This window comes from Tachysurus vachellii, chromosome 1, assembly GCF_030014155.1.
Source record: "Tachysurus vachellii isolate PV-2020 chromosome 1, HZAU_Pvac_v1, whole genome shotgun sequence".
In the NCBI taxonomy this organism is placed as follows: Eukaryota; Metazoa; Chordata; class Actinopteri; order Siluriformes; family Bagridae; genus Tachysurus; species Tachysurus vachellii.
In genome coordinates, this window is record NC_083460.1 from 10,095,185 (window position 1) to 10,117,628 (window position 22,444).

General features: G+C 37.9%; 1 protein-coding gene across 1 annotated transcript in view; it reads right to left on the minus strand.

Moving 5' to 3' along the window:
• The window catches only part of LOC132846833 (cullin-3-like), a 29,312-nt gene extending 12,425 nt beyond the window's left edge, over positions 1-16,887 (minus strand). The window contains exons 1-5 of the mRNA XM_060871579.1: positions 16,628-16,887; positions 9,176-9,373; positions 8,692-8,805; positions 1,264-1,424; positions 185-299 (exon numbers count right to left, since the gene is read on the minus strand). Coding sequence (XP_060727562.1) covers positions 185-299; positions 1,264-1,424; positions 8,692-8,805; positions 9,176-9,373; positions 16,628-16,690 — 651 coding nt within the window. The 5' untranslated portion in view covers positions 16,691-16,887. The remainder of the gene's footprint in view (positions 1-184; positions 300-1,263; positions 1,425-8,691; positions 8,806-9,175; positions 9,374-16,627) is intronic.
• Between the last annotated feature and the right edge of the window lie 5,557 nt (positions 16,888-22,444).

The following is a 22,444-nucleotide window of genomic DNA, read 5'->3' on the forward strand; positions in this document are numbered from 1 at the left end:
AGCCTATCCCAGGATAGGATGCCAGTCTATCGCATGCCACAATTGCACACTCACTCATATACCCACACACACACTACGGAAAGTTTGTGAAGCCAATCAACCTACAATATACATGCCTTTGGACTGGGGGAAGAAACCGGAGTACCCAGAGGAAACCCGGAGGCATGTGGTTACTGTCACCAACCTGGTAGAACTCTGCAGACATTTCTAAGAAAGGAGTTTCGAAGACTTCCTGATACACAGACCGATATTCCAAGCCCAATACCATAAGCATCTGGCAAGTGTTTCTAAGTGCGCCTCTAAAGAGAGAAAGTGAAAAAGGGCAATAATAAACATTAGTGATGCTTAATGACGTCACCCTACATACAGCAAAGGATCATTTCATTTTCCAGGAAACAACACGACTGAGTCGAACAATATCGTAACAATGAAAACTTGTTTACGTCAAAAACTTTATAGCTCGTATTTTCTCTGGGGGTGACTGACATTGTTATTACAGTCTAATTAACACTAATACACACTTAATTTGTTAGCTTTCTTAACACCACCAACGGGCATTTTATTTCTCTTATCTATCATTTTATTCTGATATCTTTTCATAAGAAGTTGAGCCAAAAAGGATACTACGGTCTCTGACACCACTCAGAGAAGTCAATAGAAATCAGTGTGAGCTGTTAGCGGCGAACTGTGGGGTCTTGTGTTTAGAGACCAGAGACTGTACCAGACATCAACAACAGCTTTCAATACTTGATTCACTTTTATCAGGGTAATAATTCTACTTATAATTATAATAAGTGCTTCTGAATGTTATAACAGCATGGCTCAATCTCAAAGAAGTTTAATAACACAGTGTTTGTTGTGACGTTATTGATTGTGTAGTAAAAATGTACACAATGACTGTTATGACTTGTGGACGTTTCACATGAATTTCAAAACAAATGCAATTGGTGAAGCTTTCCATTAGAGACTTTTACGTAACATTGGCAGTATTATGTCGAAAGAGGTCTCCGGTGTGAGTACTTTGTAAGAGAGGTAATGTGAGGACTTTGATTTTCTTGAGTTTGAATTGAAGCTTATTAACTGAATAATTAGCTGCTCATTCCAGTTCATGTCAAAGATCTTTGAGGTCAGGGCTCTCAAGTTCTGCCCCTCTAAATTTGCTACATAAGGAATAAAATGAATAATAGGAAAATACTCCACCATAAAAACACAAAGAAGTATGAACATTTTTATGGAAACAAACACAAAGCATCGAGTACACACCTGTCTACCACCTCGCCCTTCCGTTCCCTGGCGATCATGTCCAGCAGCGTCTGCTGGAGTCGGTTTTTGAATAAACCGTGCCCAACTACTTGCTTTAGGAAGATGATCAGGCCCAGGTTATACACGTTCTCCACTTTATTCTGCTGCACATACACACGGTCCTAGACACCCAAACAACAAAAAAGAGGACATTTTATTTTCTGTAGCATGACATAAAACAGCCATCCAAAGTTCTTGCTTGTAGCTTTGACACACTGCTTGTATGAAAGCTAGTGCACATGGAAACAGTCCCTTTCTGGACCATACTGCCGATTCTTCACAGCTGTGTGCTTGGGGATGCTGTTTTTATTTCTCTTTACACTCTCTCTTACAAAAGACACTGTGTGGAAATATAACGAAATTTGACACTGGTGATGTGACAAATCTCCTGTGCTGGATATATTTTCCACTCTGGTTTTCTTTATGGCACAATTGGCAGACTTCCTATGAAAAGGACTTAGCAAATATCTGAGCTAATTATAATCGCATCCTCTTGCTAAAACAAACAAGCAAATCAATAGACATAATTTATTAGATAGATGTCTTTAATGCAACATTTGCTTTTTAGCCCAGAATCACATTTGTGCTTTGTGGGAAAGCTGCAGTTATTTCTTGATAGTGAGAAATGGCAAGATTTAAAAGAGGTAGTGTTACATTTAGAGAAAAAAAAAAGGTTTCTTTTACACATCTACTTGAAATGTGGTTTTCCACAATAGTGCGACACTCATTTAACGCTCTCCACCTTTTTTTTACGCAATAATAGTAATGCTGGCTGATGAATTTCTCTCTTTAAAACCTGGTCTGCTGAACTGTTGGCAACATTTCACCCATTCTTGCCTCGTTTAGAAACAGATGCCAGAGCAAATTTGAGAAAGGCCATGAACAATAAGCATTTGCACACAGAAGCGAGCGTCCTGTCTCTGCCACTCTCTGCAATGCCTCATAACCCACTGGCCTTGTGAGGGAAAGCAAGTGGGGTTTTTTCTTTGCACAACCAGACACAAGGCATTATTAGTGTCAGTTCAGACATAGTGACAGTTAAGGCGGCTATTGGTTTTACTTTTGCAATAACATGACGTCAGAAATTTCTGACATGAGCTAGCAGAAAAATTTGGGGTTTTAAGATCTCCACCCAGAGTGAAGGAAATAAGAAGGCTGATGAAAAATAAAACAAAAAAAAAAGCACTGTCTGTATTATTAAACAGTGCTGTGGCAATTTCACTTCATTACACAAATTAATTCTTGGCAAAACAAAGAGTTATGCTTTCTTTTGTTCTCAGCCATGTTACAGTACATTAAAATCTCTGCCATTTGCTTTTTTGTGCATACTTAAAAGCTTCAAAACATTAAGGTAGTCTTGTTGAATTGTAATCAATATTCAGTGTGACGTGAGCAAACAAAAGCAGACTGAACACAGATCTGTCCGGCTTTAGGTGACAGCAACACCTAGTGTTATAAAAAGGAACTTGTTTTTCCTTCAACTCTCCTTACAGTAGGACAATATGTTGCTTCAGGAGCAGCTCGCAGGCCATTTAAAACCAGCGACAGACCGCAAATGGCTTAAAGGCTGTTATCTGGACATGCTCTCTGCGGATGAAACGTAGCCTAGAGCTAACCTGACATTTATCACTCAGATCTATCAGTCTTGGTTATTTAAGCTGTCGACTTGAGGAAACAGCACAGACAGAAAAAAAAAACGGCAAACAGCTTCATATCTGTCAAATCAGATGGGATAGAGGTAAGAATGCTGCAGAACAATACAAGCAGGTGAAGACAATCCTGCATTGAAAGCAATCGTTTTATTCCCTATATTGGATATTCTAATTGATATTCGAAACTTTCCCAATCCACAGGGTTTTAACTGAGTTTTTTCCCGATTTTGGTGTTACATCAGACTCGAATTTTATGAGAAGGCTTTCCACTAGTCTTTGAAACCTGGCTATGGGGATTAGTCCATTCATCCACAACAGCCTTAAGCTGGGGACTGATGTTAGGTACAGAGGAGGAACCTTGTTAAGGTCCTCGTGGCTGAATGGAGAGCAGCTCCTGTATTTTTCAGGGATGAGAGGAATCTCCATACAGATGACAGGCATGGCTTAGGTTTAAATCCTAGGACCTGGATCTGTGAGGCATCTAAAATATTCTCGTGGACACATTCAACCACTAAATAATGCACAGATCCGAACGTATTGAAACTGCAAGGCCGTTACTTTTGTTTTTGCTATACATTTAAAGCAAAATAGAGCAGATATTTAGCTTTCAATTAACGATGCATCTACACCTGGAAAAAAAATTAGAGCACCTTTTGTTTAAACATACCCAAATATCATTGGGTCAAGAATATGTAACTGACAGTTTTTTGGGGTTTTTTTGGTTCAGGTGTTTTGATTTTTTTTGAAGGTCTTCTTCTGGTTTCAGCTCTGATTTACACCTGAGAAGAAAATTAAACAAAAAGGGAAAATCCAAAAAGGTCAAGAAACTCTCTATGTGAGAAGATCCAGCCATTCTGAAGCTGACTAAATAAAACTGAATAGATCATTGGACATGCTTTGGGCATAGCCAGTACAAACTTTGGAACAATTTGGTCCCGAAACAACCGAACATGTTGGCCAAATAAAAACAACAGCAGCTGAGTGCTGTAAAGAAAAATACCATCATCACCATCATCCACCTGGCCTGAGTGAAAACGACACACACTCTGACTCAACACAGAATATATGAGCAAGAAAGAGGTAAAACAAAGAAAATGTAGAAATAGTAACCTGATTGTTTATGTAAATATTAACGTAATCGGAAAATAACAGCCACATTACCAATGGACATTGTCTCAAAGCAGCTTTACAGAACATAAACATAAAACAAAAAGTTAATATAAAGATTAATATAATACATAAATTCAAGATTAATATTAGATATATCTAAATGTTTGTATTTATCCCCAATGAACAAGCCTGAGGTGATTGAGGTGACTGTGGCAAGGAAGATTAGATCGAAGAGGCGGGTGTACATCCTCATGTGGGTGACATTAGAGGGTGTGATTATAATATGCAGTCCAACAATTGTGTATTAATGAGGAGGTTGTTGTCCGCCTCATTAATGAAACTTTATAATAGAAATATAGAGGCCATAAAAAAGATTCGATTAGAAAGAAATGATCTGTTCAGAATCCAAAACATACAATCTCATCTGTCAAGCACAGTGAATGCTAGTAGAACAGGTTCACTCATCTTTATTGACGGCGTAACTCATCGTCGTCTCACTCGTCGTCATGAATTCACAAGACAAACATTCTGCGTGCCACTTTACATAGAAATGCATCCAATCTTATTGGGAGGAACTTCAACATGCGGTCAAAATCATCAGGAGGACATCAGCAGCTGGACAGAAGAAGACTGACCAAGTCAATCACCAGATCATTTTTTGAGCAGCATTTCAGCTCCTGGAGAGGAGACTGACGAGAGAAAGCAATCAAAAAAATAAATAAATAAAATAAAATAAAATAAAAAGAAATAAAAGATGCTGCAGTAGGAATCTGGAGAAGCATAAGAAAATAATATTCATGAGTTTATTCATCACCAGCGTGATGAAGTTATTGAAAGTAAGAGATACGACTAAGTGATCAAATAAAAACAAAAAAAAGAATTGGTCTTTCTGTTCTAATACTTTTGGAGGAGACTGTAGTTTGTTATATTCCTGAATAATGTTTGAGAATTTCCTCACAATGTGCAAGGCTGTCCAGAGTGCTTACATGACCAAACTGATTCACTGAGACATGTGGAGGTTGTACCATCACACAATACTGAGATGGGGTGATGCTGGAAGGGTACATGGGCATTTTTCCCTTCAAGGTGCAGAAATAGAAGAAGGCTAATGAATATATTTTGGCTCTAAGTTTAAGTCATTACAGTGGAGACAAAGAGACATCTGCATTACTTTTCCAGAACGGGATCATGCTCTGCTCTGAGTGTCTTCTTGCTCTCTAGAGGAAGGTTTAATCTTCTGGTGCTAATGACAAGCCAAGCAGCACTTGTATGTTAGCAATTACTAGCAATTACTAGCCTAGGCATCCAGCCAAGCAGCTAGCAATTACTAGCCTAGGCATCCAGGTCTTACGGATTACCTCCAGGAGGTCTTGTCTTCAGAGTTGCTAAGCAAACATCAGGACCGGACAAATGATAAATTCATTAACAAACCCAAAGAGCAAACGGCGCTCCAGTGTGCTGCCCAGGTTCATGTTTTGGTTGCCTGGTAACCTAATTGACAAGCATTATACAGTGGCATTTATACAGACCAAGTGAAATCGTCCATACGGTCCAAAAACCTTTACATGCAGCACCTCGTCCTTGCACTCGATGAAAAAGAGCAAGTCTTTAAAGTACATTCGGTTATTTTCCTTTATTTGACAGCTGACATAGAAGGTATAAGGTAGTTTTGGCCAAAATAAACTAATCTCTCATGTATTCTTTATGTTTCCTTCAGGAGCACTTGTGCAGCACAGACATTGATCTGTGAGTGGAACCAAGGAAGCAATGTGTTTTTGAAAGGTCCTGATGTGGCAAATGAGCTTTAACTGTTTTTTAAAGCATCACCATCCTCACAGTCCCCCATCAGTCTACCCCCATCTCTACACTCCTACCTTCCCCTCTATGACCAGCCCACCACAATCCATTGCACTCAGTCCCAGACCCCGTACACATCACAGGTAAACAGATATTTTGCGTTTATATTGAGTGAGCGGCCAGACTTGCCACAGAAACACATCACACACTCACAGCATGCTGAATTTTACAGGAGATCTTTTGCTGCAGGTCACAACTTGTCGTTTCCAAAGGCCGACTGGGGGAAAAAATTCCTCCTTAACTCGGAATTCATTTCAATTAAACCTTGAGATGAACCAGGGTCAGAAGGAAACTCATCATCATCTGATATCGGTGTGATTAGTGTAATTATAAAATCATTTCCCTTCTATAATTGTTTGCTATATGGTCAAAAAGTGCCATTATGTAACCAGGAGAATTTATCAAGTAATAACATGAAGTTATATTTGCAGCTCAGCTGTTCACTGATGGAGACTTGAGTGCAAAGCTGTTCATATCACATGCAGTCCAAAGCCATCTTCATGGTCTCTAAATGGAATAATCCTCAGCACTCCCATGTAACTCCGGGCTGTCCATGTGGGGTCTTCCTCAGCAGCAGTAAGCAGAATCCAAGTGATGAGTTTCTACTAGCTTTGCTCGACTGGTCCCACCATCTCTCAGGGTAAGAGATGTACCGGTTCCAGTTGGATTCCACTTCATAAGGATTTGAACACTCAAAGAGGAGATGCCAACTACATGTGGTCTTCGAGAACAACAACCTCCTAATCAACACACAACTGTCAGATTGTTGAAAGGACATTATTCATAAGAACACCCCAGTGTTCATAATAAAATATAATCACACCCTCTAGTGACACCCAAATGAGGATCTGGTTTGCATCTGGTTCCTCTCAAGGTTTCTTCCTCTTCCATCAAAGGCAGTTTTTCCTTGTCACAGTGGCCTCAGTGACCTCAGGCTTGCTCATTGGCGATAAATGCGTATAAAACACATTTAAAAAGAAGTGTACTATTAATCTTTAAAGATTTAAAAATGTGAAGTAGTAGGAATACAGCAGGACATATGTATAATATAATAGAATTATATAATATAAACAGAGAATAATCTCACTATCTTTAAATGACGGGTGGAGACCTACCTTTTCCTGAAACACTTAAACTAGCACTTACTTTCCCTGTTTGTTTTGTGTGTATTTAAAAAAACATACAAATAAAATGACAAAAAATAACTAGATTTGTAAAGTTCATCGCGACAAACTTTTATGTTGGCTTTGACGAGGCAAGTATTCGCAAAGGCCGGTGCTTTTTGGAGGCGAGTGGACATAAGGATCAGTGTTACTTTTGGAGGCAAGTGGACAGAAAGATAGGGTGCCAAAACATTTGGAGGCAAGTGGAGACGAGCAAGTGACATCATCCAAATACTCCTGAGGACGTTCCCCTCATTGGACTGAGTGTTTTGATATGTCACATGTCCATGTTGTATAAAGTTTTTTGATTTTGCATATTTTGGGGGTGGGGCTGCGGCACAACCGGAAGGGCAGTCGGTCCACCAATATAAAACTTTATTCAGAGTATCACCCTAAAGGAGCTGGCCGAGTTTGGTGTAGATAGTTCGAAAGCTTGCCGAGGTATAAACCTCCAAAGTTTATAATGGGAGTCTATGGGAAAAAAGGCCAATTTGAGACCCGGTACCGGAAGTATCGGTACTCGGATCGCTTATAAAAGTAATAGTAACAAACTTCAGACCAGCGTCTACAACATATCCGAATTTGGTGCATGTGGCTCGAAAGCCCTAGGCCACATTAAATTTTATAAATTTTTGTCTAAGCTGAAATAGGAAAACAGAATGTTGGCTTTGTAGAAGCACAATAAAAACCCTGAACAGAATTTGTCTACAGAATTTGTCTACACTATCCGGTGGCCACAAGATGAAGATGGGTTCCTTTTGAATCTGGTTCCCAAAACAAAGAAAGAAAGCGAAGAAAGGCTTACGATAAGGCAAGAAGTAGGACCCGTGTTAATATAGGATCAGCTTTCCAGCGCTGGAGAGAACTGAAGGAGCAGGAAGTTGGCGCATATTCACATATTGGAGTTTCCCGAGTCAATAACTCCTGAGCTAAACGCTGTTACTACACAAATAACACCTCTTTTCTATCGTAGTAATGTAGAGACGCAGCTACAACCGCGTTTTGCTAGTAACGGCGTTTAGCTCAGGAGTTATTGATCGTTAGGGCTAAATATCAATATAAATGTTAAAGCTCATAATGTTGTATATATTTCTGTAAAGCTGCATTGCACTGCATGTCCACTGTATAAAAAAAAAGCCAAAAACCCAAATAAATAAACATTTAAAGTGAATTGAATTCATGAGCAGCAGTAAACAAAGCTGCAATTCTGAGCAGTAAATATGTTATACTGTATACATGTTAGAGAAAGCAATGTATTGATAAAAAATAAAAATATCCAACGATCATTAATGTTAGCTGTCTAGTGAGTTGCTAGACAAACCTGTAGCGGTCTGTGCTTTTCCCCCACTTTATAGCTGAATGCATGAAAAATAAATAAATAAAGCATTTCTAAGCTCTTAGTTTCACTTCTGAGGTTAGATTAAATGCAGTTTTTCTTTCACTCTGTACAGCTTGAACAAAAAAAAAAAAAACTAAAATGATGCTCGATACTGAATTGGGCATTTATTACTATATATATATATATATATATATATATACACATACATACATACATACATACATACATATATATATATATATATATATAAAATAGTAAGCCTACTTACCATGTACAATAAAATGTCTCGTATCATGACCATGGCTGTCTGATGGTCGTTCCACACCTGGTTTAGTCTCCGCAGGAAATTGTTGTTATGGGATTCGAGGAGGTCTGTTTGGACCTTTAACAAAAACAAAAAGAAATTCAAGCTACATATATATATATGTGCAAGATTTCAAAGTCTCATTAAAGGAAAAAAAAGAGATGTGGTTGGGGAGGTTAAGTTTTTTTTCCTGGTGAATCAATTTCAAAAGATTTTAAAAAAGCAAGATTTGTACAAAGCAGATCAACAAATTTCATAAATAGTGCCACTGCAGACATGTTTCTCTGCTTGAGATGAGACAACACCTTCAAATCATACATGATCTTTGGTTTGGTTTGGTGTGTGAATAAAATCTTTCTGAATGTCGTGGATGTTCTGGTCTGTGAATTTTGAGGTCCAACCGAACACTACATATTATAAGGCAATAGACGTGCAGTATGAAACCTACGTTATTGACGATGTGCTCTGAGACGACCTCATGTAGGCCTGTGTAGAGCTTCTCGCCGTGTTTGTGCAGTACCATGGTGTAGGCATTTCTGTACAGCTCCTCAAAGCTTAGTCCACTGTTGTTCTTCCTCTGGATCTCTTGGATGGCATTCTTCAACAGTTTCCAAATGTTGTTGACGTACCTCTCATCCATGGTCATCTGTAACATCACGGGAAGAAGAAGATTTAGTATTTGTTTGTTATAGAAGATTTCATGTCTGTGTGCATCAAGTCAGTCATGCTGGAGGGAGATTTGTCATTTCAACCTTAAAATAATAAATACATTTTTTTTATCTTAAATCCTAGAAATCCAGGTTTGAAGAGAAAGGAAACTAGCCACATTTTCACCAAAACAAAATACACACTTTCCAAAAATAACAAAAATTATTTGGAATTAATAGGATTAACTGGGAATTTACAAAATTGTAGTTTAGCCTATAACTGGGAACTTAAATGTAGTTGAAATAAAAAATAAAAAAAAATCTTGCAGTATAATTTTGGTTAAAACGACCAGATTTACTGAAATTTCAGTTAAATTTCTACCCTGCACATTCATCAATCCCATGCGCACTGCACTTTGCCTACTGCAGGGCTATTGAGACCAAACCCCCCCAATGCACTGTGCATTCATCCATAACATAACACACATCATTTCTTGAATCCTGCACACAAAATAATGTCAAAAACTGTCCATCTTCATCTTCCATCTTCAGTGTCTCATAATCCTTCACAAATCATTCTGATATGCTGATTTCTCATCAATTTTAGATTATAAAGTTTTATAACATTATAATTTTTCAGGATTTTCTGCTTAATAAAAGTTCCATTTTAAATTCTAATATGACTGTTTTTTTATCTTTGAAATAAATCAGGCTTAAATGAGCACAACATACTTCTTTCAAAAACATAAAAAATTATAAGTTGTGCAAACGTTTGACTGAACTATTGTATATATTAGGTTATAGTTTGTTTTAGCAGGCATGCTGACTGAGCAGTATTTATTCATCTAGACTATTTCTATTCATTTCCATCAACTGCAAAATGTTTTTTATTCCAAAATATTCCAATTGTTCAACTAATTATTTATATATCTGTGCATTGCATTGCATAAGTGTTTTTACAAGCTTTTCCCCAATCTTATTCTATAGGACTATGTCACGCACACACCATCTCATGTGTGGATACATTTAACCTCATCCAATGTTGTCAATCTTATGTTTTAAATCTGTGTTAGATTGCATGCATGTCAGCTTATGTCCAAACAAAATGTTTATACTTATGTTTGTATATGATACAGTTTCTATAAATTTCCTCAAATTTCTTATTAATTCCCATAAATTCCCAGTAATTTTCCAAACTAAATTCCCAACCCAACCCAACCCAACCCAACCCCTCTACTGATGGAAGTATCCATCCATCCACGGACGTGTCCATGTCCGTGTCTCCATCCAATTCCTCTAGTGTTTATTCTACACAGGGGTCACAGGAGTGGAAAGATGGGTTGGATTGATGGACAAAGCCCATCACACATCACGGACAGGATTTTAACCTGTAACAAGGACACAGCATCATTGCACCACTAGCATTTAGTGCACAGAGTGCAGTTTTGGTCACAGCCTTATGTCTTTCCCCATCAGCCTGATCCACCAAACAAACATGTGTTATGAAATGCATCTTAAGAAGTTTGCAATAGCAATTTTCCCTCAGACAACTTCTAATCCCCCCCAAACCCTGTTCATCGCTGTTACCCTCTGGATCAGACGACGCACCTACACCTGCGGTCAGTTTAAGAAACATTGCTGTGAGGTTTTTACAGATTTGAGCTTAATTTAAAAGCACCTTGCTCAGGAGGTTACACATAGTTATAATTCAGCTCTTCAATAAAAGGTCCTTATTGTTTATTCGACACTATTTGCCAGTGCATGGAAAGCACATCGCAGTCCTAGCTGTAAGTGTGGTGAGATTAAAAAAAAAAGAGTGTGCTAGATTAACTTAAACACTCTAGTGAGCAGGGCATAGGTGAGATCATGATGATGAAGTGACCTAAACCTGAAACTCTTGTTGCGTTTGTTCCCTCGCCCTTTTTGTTTATTTTGGCAGACATTAACTTTATCCAGAGCAAGTCACATTGCTATATATGCAGAGCTTTTATACAGCTGAGTAATTGAGGGATAAGGGGTTAAGTTTAGGGGGGTTTGATGCTCAGGGTTCCAGAGGTAGCAGCTTGGTGTCCCTGAGATTCAAAGTCACAAGCTTCCTATCAGTAGTCCAACACTGTGTGAGATTACACTGCCAGTGTGAAAACCTGCTTACGTGAACACAATTTGTTCTTGTATATCCGACATGATCCGATCGTTTATTTAAAAATCCCTGAATAAAATCGAACTGCACAATCATTCAAGCTCATCATGAAACATTTATGTAAACTTTATACATATGTAATATGTTCTCCTGAATCTGACCGACTACATATTCCCAATATTCAATGTAAAAGATATTTAAACAGACAAATCCCTGTTTATCTGTGTAGGATCTTATACAAAACTCTCAAAATACCACTACACCAGCTCCCTGAAGATGTTCCCTGAAGCTGAGTAACGCACTGAACCGTGCTGAGAGCGATACATGTGTCAGGAGTTCATGTTCCTCAGCTCTTTCCCACATGCTGCATTCTGCATTATTAGAGAGATCAGTCACACCTCTGAAAGTACATCCACAGCCCAGAGTGAAGCATGTGGCTCAAGCATGTGGCTCAAGGTAGCACAAGGTCACTGATAGGCTTGCGCTGACTCGTCTGTTGATTTGAGTAGCTTCGAGGTGTGAGAAGAACTGGAGCTGAGGAAGGAAGCCGAAAACGGCATTGTGGTCTTTAGCACCAGTGTGGGGTGTGTTTCGGAGGTATAGCCTGCCGCTGTGTGGACAGATAAGACAAGGTCTCAGAGTCAGTGCTCAATACGCTACACTAGTGTGGTCTCTACACTTCTGAGCTGGAAACTGGGTAAGTGTATAGCTCTGATCGACAGCACCGACACCTCTGATAGACAAAAGCCAGAAGTCAAATTGTCCTCTTCTTCAATCTGGAATGTCTGAATGTCTGCAGTTCAGCTTTAAAGGGTTTAGATCAACACTTAATGACAGCTTTATTAATCCCACAAGCAGCAAGCACATGGTACTCTACATCACATGCATATCTAGGAATAACTTGAAGCAACCCCAAATTCAAAACATGGTCCAAGTTGCGAGCCAAACCAGATTGACATTTATCCGACAATTCATAAAAAAATAAATAAATAAAAATAAAAAAAAATCAGCTTAAACAACAAATAAATGTTTTCAAATAACACTACTTTAAAGCCAAATGAGAAAATTGCAAAAATGAACAAGCTGCCGAAAATCATTTAGGCTATTTCGTTTTTGGCCAAACGGGATGATTGGAATCTTTCGTTGCCTGCAATTTCGTGCGTGTGTGTGGTGAGGATCTGAGCTGTGTAAACTCTCAGGATAGAGTGGAGGTGTGTGTCAGTGAGATGACTTCTGTGTGCGGTTTGGTTCAGCTTCATTGCAGAGAAAAGTTGCCCACACGGGTGTGTTGTACCGAACATGCAGAACATTTCAGCATCTTGTAGGCACGGATGAGGGGCTGAAATGTATTATGGGATTTGTAGTACAAGTGGTGTAGCTGCTTTCAAATGATTACAGACATGTGTAATTATTTATTATTATTATTATTATTAACCTTATTATTATATCGTGTTTGATAAAATTTGTCTGATCTACCGTATGGATTTTACACAGGTGATGTTGATAATCTAGTCGGTTTCTTAAGGGATGTTCAAGAATCTTATTCTGTCCCTGTAAACACTGACGTCACGATACTAACTTCACGATAACTAATCACCAGAGCGCCAAACATGACGTTCGCTGCAAAACTTTCCTAGCGCTTTACCACTATCGTCCTTTAGTTCTTGCAGCCCTACTCGTTATATTCAATTCGATTTGTACGGAGCATTTAATTGTAGACTGTCACGAAGCAGCTTTATAGAAAGACATAAATGTATCTTTAATGAGCCAGTCAGAGGTGATAAAAAGGAATAAAAAGTCCCTGAGACAACGATACAAGAAACCAACAGAACCAGACTCAAAAAAAGAAGCCATCCTCATCTAGATGATGCCAGATAGTGTGATTAGAAATCATTTCCCTTCTATAATTGTAATTAACAGAATGTGTGTGTGTGTCTGTGTGTGTGTGTGTGTGTGTGTGCGCCCGTGTGTCTAGCAATGACTCAGCATTAAACCTGCCTGCACCTGCTGTCAAAGTCCTGCCCTTCCTTCCTAAAGTGGAACTGGGTCAACATGTTCAACATGCCACCTTTAATGAAACGCAGCTTTGAGTGCTACTTTCTAGTGACCCAGACAAGTGCACTACAACCTTCTACACACTACAACCTTCTGCCTGGGTGTCCAGCAAGAACAAACCTGTTGCTGATGTAAACAGCTACAATCGATGTGTCACTCAAACGATTGTTAAATATACTAACGGGGGTTTTTACTCCGGCAGTTTAGTCTGACAAGACTGGTAGTGCGAAAGCTGTCATGTGGAGGGGGACGTGTACTAAACCCGAGACGATACCGGCAGGAGGTGGTATGCGTTCGGTTGCGTTGGAGCGGTGTCACGATTCCTGTAAAAGTATCTCGTACTCATGTCCAAAGTTGTTCAGGAAGTAAAGTAACCTGCAACAATTATTTTCCATAACATATGTACCACGAGTGGCAGGGGATTGCTGTGGGACACAGTTGAGTTGAAGCACCTTACGGTTCTCCGCAAGATAGGGAGTCTGAAACCAAACCGGCGCTAAGGAGGCACCTGCAAATATCCTGCCCCATGTTAGGACAGACAGAAGTGAAAGCTTCTAAAATCCTGGTATGTCAAGCATGGGTTTCCATCCCTTTCAACAAAAACAATAGAAATGCTCTATATATTAATAAAAAGGCTTTGTGCATCTTCGACTCGACTCTGCTGTACCCCTGTGTTGCTTGATCTGCAGCGAGTAGCCAGGATGATGACGTTGTTGCAGATGTCTAACAAAAAAGGAGTAGATTAAGCGCTTTGTGAAGTAACTGCTATAGTAACCCAGGTTTGCTTTACAGTTACAGCCTTAATTACAGGATGAATAACAGCAGGCATAGCATATAAAAATGTGTTTCTGTAATGGCACGTGATGAAGAGAAGCTTGTTAGCCACACGGTACAGAAGCACGGAAATGAGACGATAGCATCTGAAGAGAAAGCATGTGAATTACCCGGAAGAAGGAAACACAGGAACACGACAACTTAAAAACAAAATTTGTCGAAACAACTGTATTAAGCATTACATCCTCAGAACAATTACACCATTAGGCACTTATTCAGAGCGACTTATGTTTCTCTCATTTTGTACAACTGAGCAATTTGGGGTTAAGGGCCTTGTTTAAGGGCCCAGCATTGGCAGCTTGCTGGTCCTGGTATTCAAGATCAGAAGTCCAATGCCTTAACCACTGAGCTACCACCAGTTACCTGCACCACTGAACTACCACCAGTGACCTGAGCTACCACCTGGCTCACGAACGTCACTCTGCTCAAGCCGTCAGTCACAAAAACAAAGCAAAATAAAAGTAAATTCTTGAAACTCAACCCTGATCTGTGGAGTCACCCTGAAGAAGTTTCCACAGCTCTTAACTCTGTGCTGTGTTTCTGAGCTGAGACACACACATGCACACTCAGTGTGTGTTTAAGTCAGCAATCAGCGCAGGCTTTTCAAGTCACACTTAAGCTGAATTCAAACATACAGTGATTTGGTCCTGCAAGTTGTCAGTCCATGTACTACAAAGTGCCCAGGAGGCACAACTAGCACTTTAAAGCAGTTTCACACCACTAAAAAGTACCACACTGGAGAAGGATTAGGTGTTCAGGTATAAAATTCAGCAGCATATATCTGCATCCTATGTCAGATGAGATGAAGTAGAAAAAGTGTGTGTTCTTTGCCATGGATCGTGTGCGCTAGACTCTCGAATCTGGACATCTTAACAGTCACGTAAAGAACAAAGTGCTTGCATACTTTGGAGAAAAGCCATTAAACACCGGTGGAAGGTCAGTGATGACCAATATCTTAGTGTGGCTCGAGTAACCAGTCCAGCATAAACCTTTTTAACCCACTACTGTTCTCTACAGACTTCACTGCATGGAAGAGACCCGGCCTTAGCCGCAAGCATGCTGGCATGTTAACACTGTGAATGTGTGTGATTGTGCCCTGTGATCGTCCGACCAGGATGTCGTCCGCATTGCCTCCCCATGACCCTGCGTAGGATGAATGGTACAGAAAATGGATGCATTGTATATATCTGTATTAAACCATACGATGGAGCGTATTCCTGCCCCGTATCCACCAGGACCTGACAATGCCCCGGACCAGGACAAACCAAGTCTGTGTACATATAGGTGTTATCCAGACACAACATAGTGATGAACAGCACTAAAAACCAGCCAAGTTGACTTCATAAATGATTTCATGCCACTAATAAGCACAGGAGGCGTGTTTACTTCACGTGAACAGGCTGATTTAAGTTAATGACGTGCAGTCTGTCTGTAGTCTGCTTTAAGACAAAGCCACAGATAATGTTATTGCCTGGCTAAAGCTAGCAAAACAAACCAGTCCTCTAGCAGCAACTAGTCGGAAAGTTATTACTATAATGACTGAGTTATTATTATTATTAGTAGTAGTAGTAGTAGTAATAGTTTTTTACACTGATAGTCTGCTTGACAAATAGACACACTTGTCAAACAACACACAGTGTTAAAGCTCTGGCACTCACATTAAGTTTCCTTGCCATCTTGCTAACTAGCCAGCTGAGAAAATGATGCTAACTTTTAAACCCCCCCCCAGTTGTCTACATGCTAAACTACGAGGCTGAAAAACAAACCATTCAAAAAAAACGTGCTTATTTTAAACCCCTTAAATACTAACCAGACAAGTGGCTTAAGCTTTCAGTCTGTATGACAATAAAATGTGAAGTAAAATCAGCTGACTATCTGTATAGTGGCACCAAGGGCTAATGTTACCTTGCTAGCTCAACTTCTCTGACATGCTAACCTACTGTAGCTGGCAAAAAAAAAAGAAAAAAAGTTGTGTTTTGTTTTTTGCATCATGCAAACGTCGGTTTCATTTGTGCATGTGTTTAAAATGTGCTTTAAACTTCATAGCATGTAGAAGATAACTAGACTGTCTGCTAGAATCAGACTTTAACTACATCAGCAGGGCTTTGACAGCTTTGGAAGCAGGTAGGAAAGATTCAGCAGCACAGATTTGCACAGGATGTCAAACAGGGGCTGGAGAAAGCTGGGATTTTCTCTGCTCTTAATAATACCGGCTACTACTTACAGGAAAAGCTCGTATCCTCATCTTAGTGTCCTTCTTGGTGCCGCTTTTGCACAGATTAGACATTTTTCAGTGAGTGTGTTGAATCTCCTCAAACATCAGACACGGTTTTGGGGGTTGTTATTTAATCACGACAGCGTCATACAATCATTTCTGAATCCCTACTCGACCTTTTTTTCCTCAAGGCCTGGGCTTCTGGCTGTCTCTGTGTTGTTAATAAGACTTGCCTGCTACTAGCTTATTGATACTACTCAGTGTGTGTGTGTGTGTTTAGCTGTACTGATGGCGGATGTGTGGGATTCTCGCAGTGCGGTCACGCGAGATCTCATACACACTGGGCGCGTGCAGGTAGAATAAGATAGGAAAAAAGCTTGTAAAAACAATTGTGCAATGCAGATAGATAGACAGACAGATGATAGATAGATAGATAGATAGATAGATAGATAGATAGATAGATAGATAGATAGATAGATAGATAGATAGACAGACAGATGATAGATAGATAGATAGATAGATAGATAGATAGATAGATAGATAGATAGATAGACAGATGATTGATAGATAGATAGATAGATGATAGATAGACAGATAGACAGATAGATAGATAGACAGACAGACAGACAGATGATAGATAGATAGATAGATAGATGATTGATAGATAGATAGATGATAGATAGACAGATAGATAGATAGATAGATAGACAGACAGACAGACAGACAGACAGATGATAGATAGATAGATAGATAGATAGATAGATAGATAGATAGACAGATGATTGATAGATAGATAGATAGATAGATAGATAGATAGATAGATAGACAGACAGACAGATGATAGATAGATAGACAGATGATTGATAGATAGATAGATGATAGATAGACAGATAGATAGATAGATAGATAGATAGATAGATAGATAGATAGATAGATAGATAGATAACTATTATTGTGACACTGAAGACTGGTGTAATGGATGATGAAAATTCAGTTTGCATCACAGAAATACATTATATCTTAATGTATATTAAATCAGAAAGCCATTGTAATAATAATATTTCATAAACAGTTTGTCCTGTATTTTTGATCAAATGCACTTCTTTCAAAAACATAAAAAATTGTAATGTGTCCAAACTTTTGACCAGTACTGTACTTCTGTAAAATAACAGAAAACTGGCTAACAGAGAGGACAGAAGAAAGAGCAGAACAGCTTGAGTTAGCGAGCCTCATAAACTGTCAATAAAATAGTGCTAGTGTTAGCATATCTGATTTTTAATAAACTTTAATACTGTAGATAAAATATATTTACCAAAGTAATAACAAAACTTACTTGAATTGATGAAATCATCAGATTCAACTGCAGGGATAAATTTTTTTGTGGTAGTCAGAGCCTGGATGGAGATGGGGTGACAAAGTATCAGAATCAGAATCAGAAAGAACTTTATTGTCAAGTATGCTTGCACATACAAATCATTAGTTTTAGTGTCAGACGCTTCCAGTACACAGAGACAACTAGATGAGATTACCAAGAAAATACACATATGTAAAAAATAAGTTAAATAAATTGTATGTACAGTTCTGCTATAGATGACAGAATGGAATATAATAGAATGAGATGCAGGGATGTACTAGGATGGAGATGGTAACAATTAAATGTAAGGTTATTGCACATTGTTATTGCATAATGTACACTGTATTCACTGTAAAAAGTGATTTTTTTTTAAACTTGTAAATAAAGATAGCCTAATTGAAGTAAATTTTGCAAACAAATCCTATTTTGTTTTTTTTTACTTCAAAATGTCACGTTTAATTCAATAAGCTACTAAAGGTTATTTCACATTGTTATTGCATAATGTTAGGAACATTTATCTGTTCATGAGGTAGATTGTCTGTGGGAAGAGACTGTTCTTATGCCTGGTTGTGTTTGTATTTGGGGCTCTGTATCACCGGCCAGATGGTAAAAGTTATAAAAATTGGAATATTTTGGAATAAAAAACATTTTGCAGTGGATGGAAATGAATAGAAATAGTCTAGATGAATAAATACTCCTCAGTCAGCATGCTTGCTAAAACAAACTATAACCTAATATATACTTTAATACCATAGATAAAATATATTTAACAAAGAAATATCAAAACTTACTTGCAGTAAGAATTCCGATTCAAATGTAAACCTGTGGAATCCATTTTTCTGTGGTAGTCAGAGCCTGGATGGAGATGGGGTGACTAAATATCAGAATCAGAATCAGAATCAGAAAGAACTTTATTGACAAATATGCTTGCGCATACAAAGTACACAGAGACAACTAGATGAGATTACCAAGAAAATACACATATGTAAAAAATAAGTTGAAAAATAAATAAATTCTATGTACAGTTCTGCTATAGATGATAGAATGAAAAATAATAGAATGAGATGCAGGGATGTATTAGGATAGAGATGGTAAAATGTAAGGTTATTGCACATTATTGTAAACTGTATTCACTGTAAAAATTGATTTTTTTGAACTTGTAAATAAAGATAGCCTAATTGAAGGAAATTTTGCAAACAAATCCTTTTTTTTTCTTTTTTTACTTCAAAATGTCATGTTTAATTCAATAAGATACTTAATCCCATATTTTCCCGTTAATTCCCATGGAAACTTTCCAGCCGTGAAAATTCCAGGAATATTACAACCCTAATTCTGTTTATATACAAAGTCATGGAAGTTTCAGTCAAGGTCCAGGACGTTGATCCATTCTAACTCTTCTGGTGGCAAGATTTAAAATAAACACTTTTATAACAGTAATAGTGCCGGATATATAATAATAGTATAATCTATAATTTTTCTGATTCTGATTCTAATTCTGATATTTAGTCACCCTATCTCCAGGCTCTGACTCATTTACCAAAATCCTGCAAGATTTTATTATTTTCTTTTTAATTTCAACTACATTTAAGTTCCCAGTTATAGGCTAAACTACAATTTTGTAAATTCCCAGTTAATCCCATTAATTCCCAGTTTACAGTTTAAATACACATATTTTCCTGTTATTTTCCTGAAATTTTCCAGCTGTAAAAATTTCCCGGAATATTGCAACCATAATACTGTAAGTCTTGGAAGTTTCAGTCAAGGTCCAGGACATTGATACTGCCTAACTTTTCCTGGTGGCAAGATTTAAAATAACCACTTTTATAACTACAGTAATAATGCCAGATATATTCTAATAGACTCCGGTTTCCTCCCCCGGTCCAAAGACATGCATGGTAGGTTGATTGGCATCTCTGGAAAATTGTCCGTAGTGTGTGATTGCGTGAGTGAATGAGAGTGTGTGTGTGTGCCCTGTGATGGGTTGGCACTCCATCCAGGGTGTATCCTGCCTTGATGCCCGATGACGCCTGAGATAGGCACAGGCTCCCCGTGACCCGAGGTACTGTAGTTCGGATAAGCGGTAGAAAATGAATGAATGAATGAATGAATATTCTAATAGTATATACATATATCTCAACTAGTCCATCTTTGCAACTGCTTTATTAACTATTCATGGTTTATTGCAATAATAAAATTGTATTATGCAGAGTTTCTTATGTGTATATGAGTAAGATGCAGTTTTTTATTCAGGCTAATGCTATTTCTGGCCATCTTTCTTATAAATTTGATATTTTTAATCAGTAAGTCTGTTGATCTGTTGATATTGGGTAGTTGAACAGTGATTTATATATTTGTTTATTTATTTATTTTTTACCTCATTTAACTTCAAGACTTGTTTAACAATGCCTATCTTTGTGCAACTGAAGACAAAACAAAAAGAAACATCCGAAATGTATTAACATATTGCACATGTGAACAGTGTATTATAAATTAAACTACACCAGTAAAAGTTAAGATTAAACAATAGTAAGGTATTGTACAGATTTGTGGTTCGGAATAAATAAATAAATATGAGGTAGAAGTCTAAAATGTGTAGAGGTGAGTGTGTGTAGTGCAAATAGATTCGAACATTCCATGATGGTGTTTTTTGGTGTTCAGTTCTCTAACGGCTTTGGGTAGGAACTGTTCCTGAGGCTGTTTGCGCATGCTGTAATGGACAATTCATGGACAAGATTTCATGCCAGGGAGAAAAGCCATCATATCGTGTAGAATAATGTGCAATGCTATGTACAGATAGATTGGCTTTTCAATTGTGATTCCTGAAACTCCGACTCCACTGAATGCTGAAATCATTTCAGAAATGCTACTAAAGCTGCCATGATAATTAGCAGATACTGCAATGTAACAATTAAAACAGCAGATGGCAGAAATTGCTTTCTGGTTTCTATTACAGATCTCACAGAGATGAAGTTTTTTTTTTAGTTTGTTTGTTATTTCAACCAAATCTTACTGGATTATTGTACTGTTTCATCCAGAAAATCAATTGGAACCATCTGTATTAATCTAGATTTACACATGTTAATAGTATTACTTCAGTACATAAAAGGCAAGTGCGTTTTACAGTTAATTTATTGGTAATATTTGTATTATTGTAGCATATTGTATTATAGTTCGGCTATATGACAAGCATATTACAGTAGGTTGTTTTTATAGTTGCTAATTTAACGTTATAGCAAACGCACGAGCACGTGCCAAATAGATACCGAGTTACCACTTTCATGTAAACCACAATATATTTAGATGTCGTTCATTCGTTCACTGTTGAATGTCACAGATAAACCTTAAGCAAAATAAATGTAACACTGGGAAGTTGTATTATAATTACTTTACTCTATGTGAAGAACTTCCATTTTAAGCAGTTGCATTGAAACTAAAATGTATATATTCTTAAATTTATATAAATGACCTTTCAAGATTTGTTTGTACAATTGAAATGATCATGTCAAGGTGGTATATATTGTGATTTCTCTTTATAACTTGTAAGGAAATGCTGTTTGTCCATGATCATGGTGCAGTATGCAAAACTCCATAAAGTTTAGATACACCACAGTATTGTATAAAAACGCAGAGGACGACAGGCGTCCGTGTATAACTGTAAATACACAGGACACGAGTTATTTATTAAGTTGATTATGTTCGATTGCTGCACTTAGCTACAGAGCCAAAGCAAGAGGTGGATTTTAAAATACACAATAAGGCCGAATGTATGTGGACATCTTACAGTTACATCACTATGTGAGTCTTCTCCATATTGTGGCCACTAAATTGGAAGGATTGCATAGCAGGTCTGTTTGCTGTATCATTACGTACATTTTCTCTTCATTGGAAGTAAGGCACCCAAACCTGTTCCAGCATGACAATGCCCCTGTGCACAAAGCCAGCCCCATGAACACATGTTTTAAACCCAAATTTGGTGTAAAAGATGGTGTGAGAAGTTGTAACCAAGTGAAGTTAAAATGTTGGACAGAGGTTTTGAGTTCAGGCCCTTAAACAAGGCCCTGCACTTCCAAGCGAATCTTCGAAACTCAAACAACCTACACAACATGGAGATTATTATAACAGCAAAGGGGGACTATATCTGGAATTGGACATTAAAACAGAACAGAACATACCATAAGTGTGCTATTATCAGGTGTCCACAAACCTTTGACCACTTTTTTATTTTAATCATGAGTAAAATGTGTAAAAAAAAAAAAAAAAAGCAATTGCAATTCAATTTTGTTTGTATGGAACTTTTAACAATACCAGAAATCCAGAAAAAAACTGTATTCAAAGGTTTATTATGAGCATCGCAATCCTGTGGAGCTCTGAGTTGCAAGTCTCAGGTATCCAGGTAAGATTATCCTCTGAAGAACAGTAAGACTTGAGCATGAACGTATTTTGGGAGGTGTTGATCTTTAGAGTATCCATGT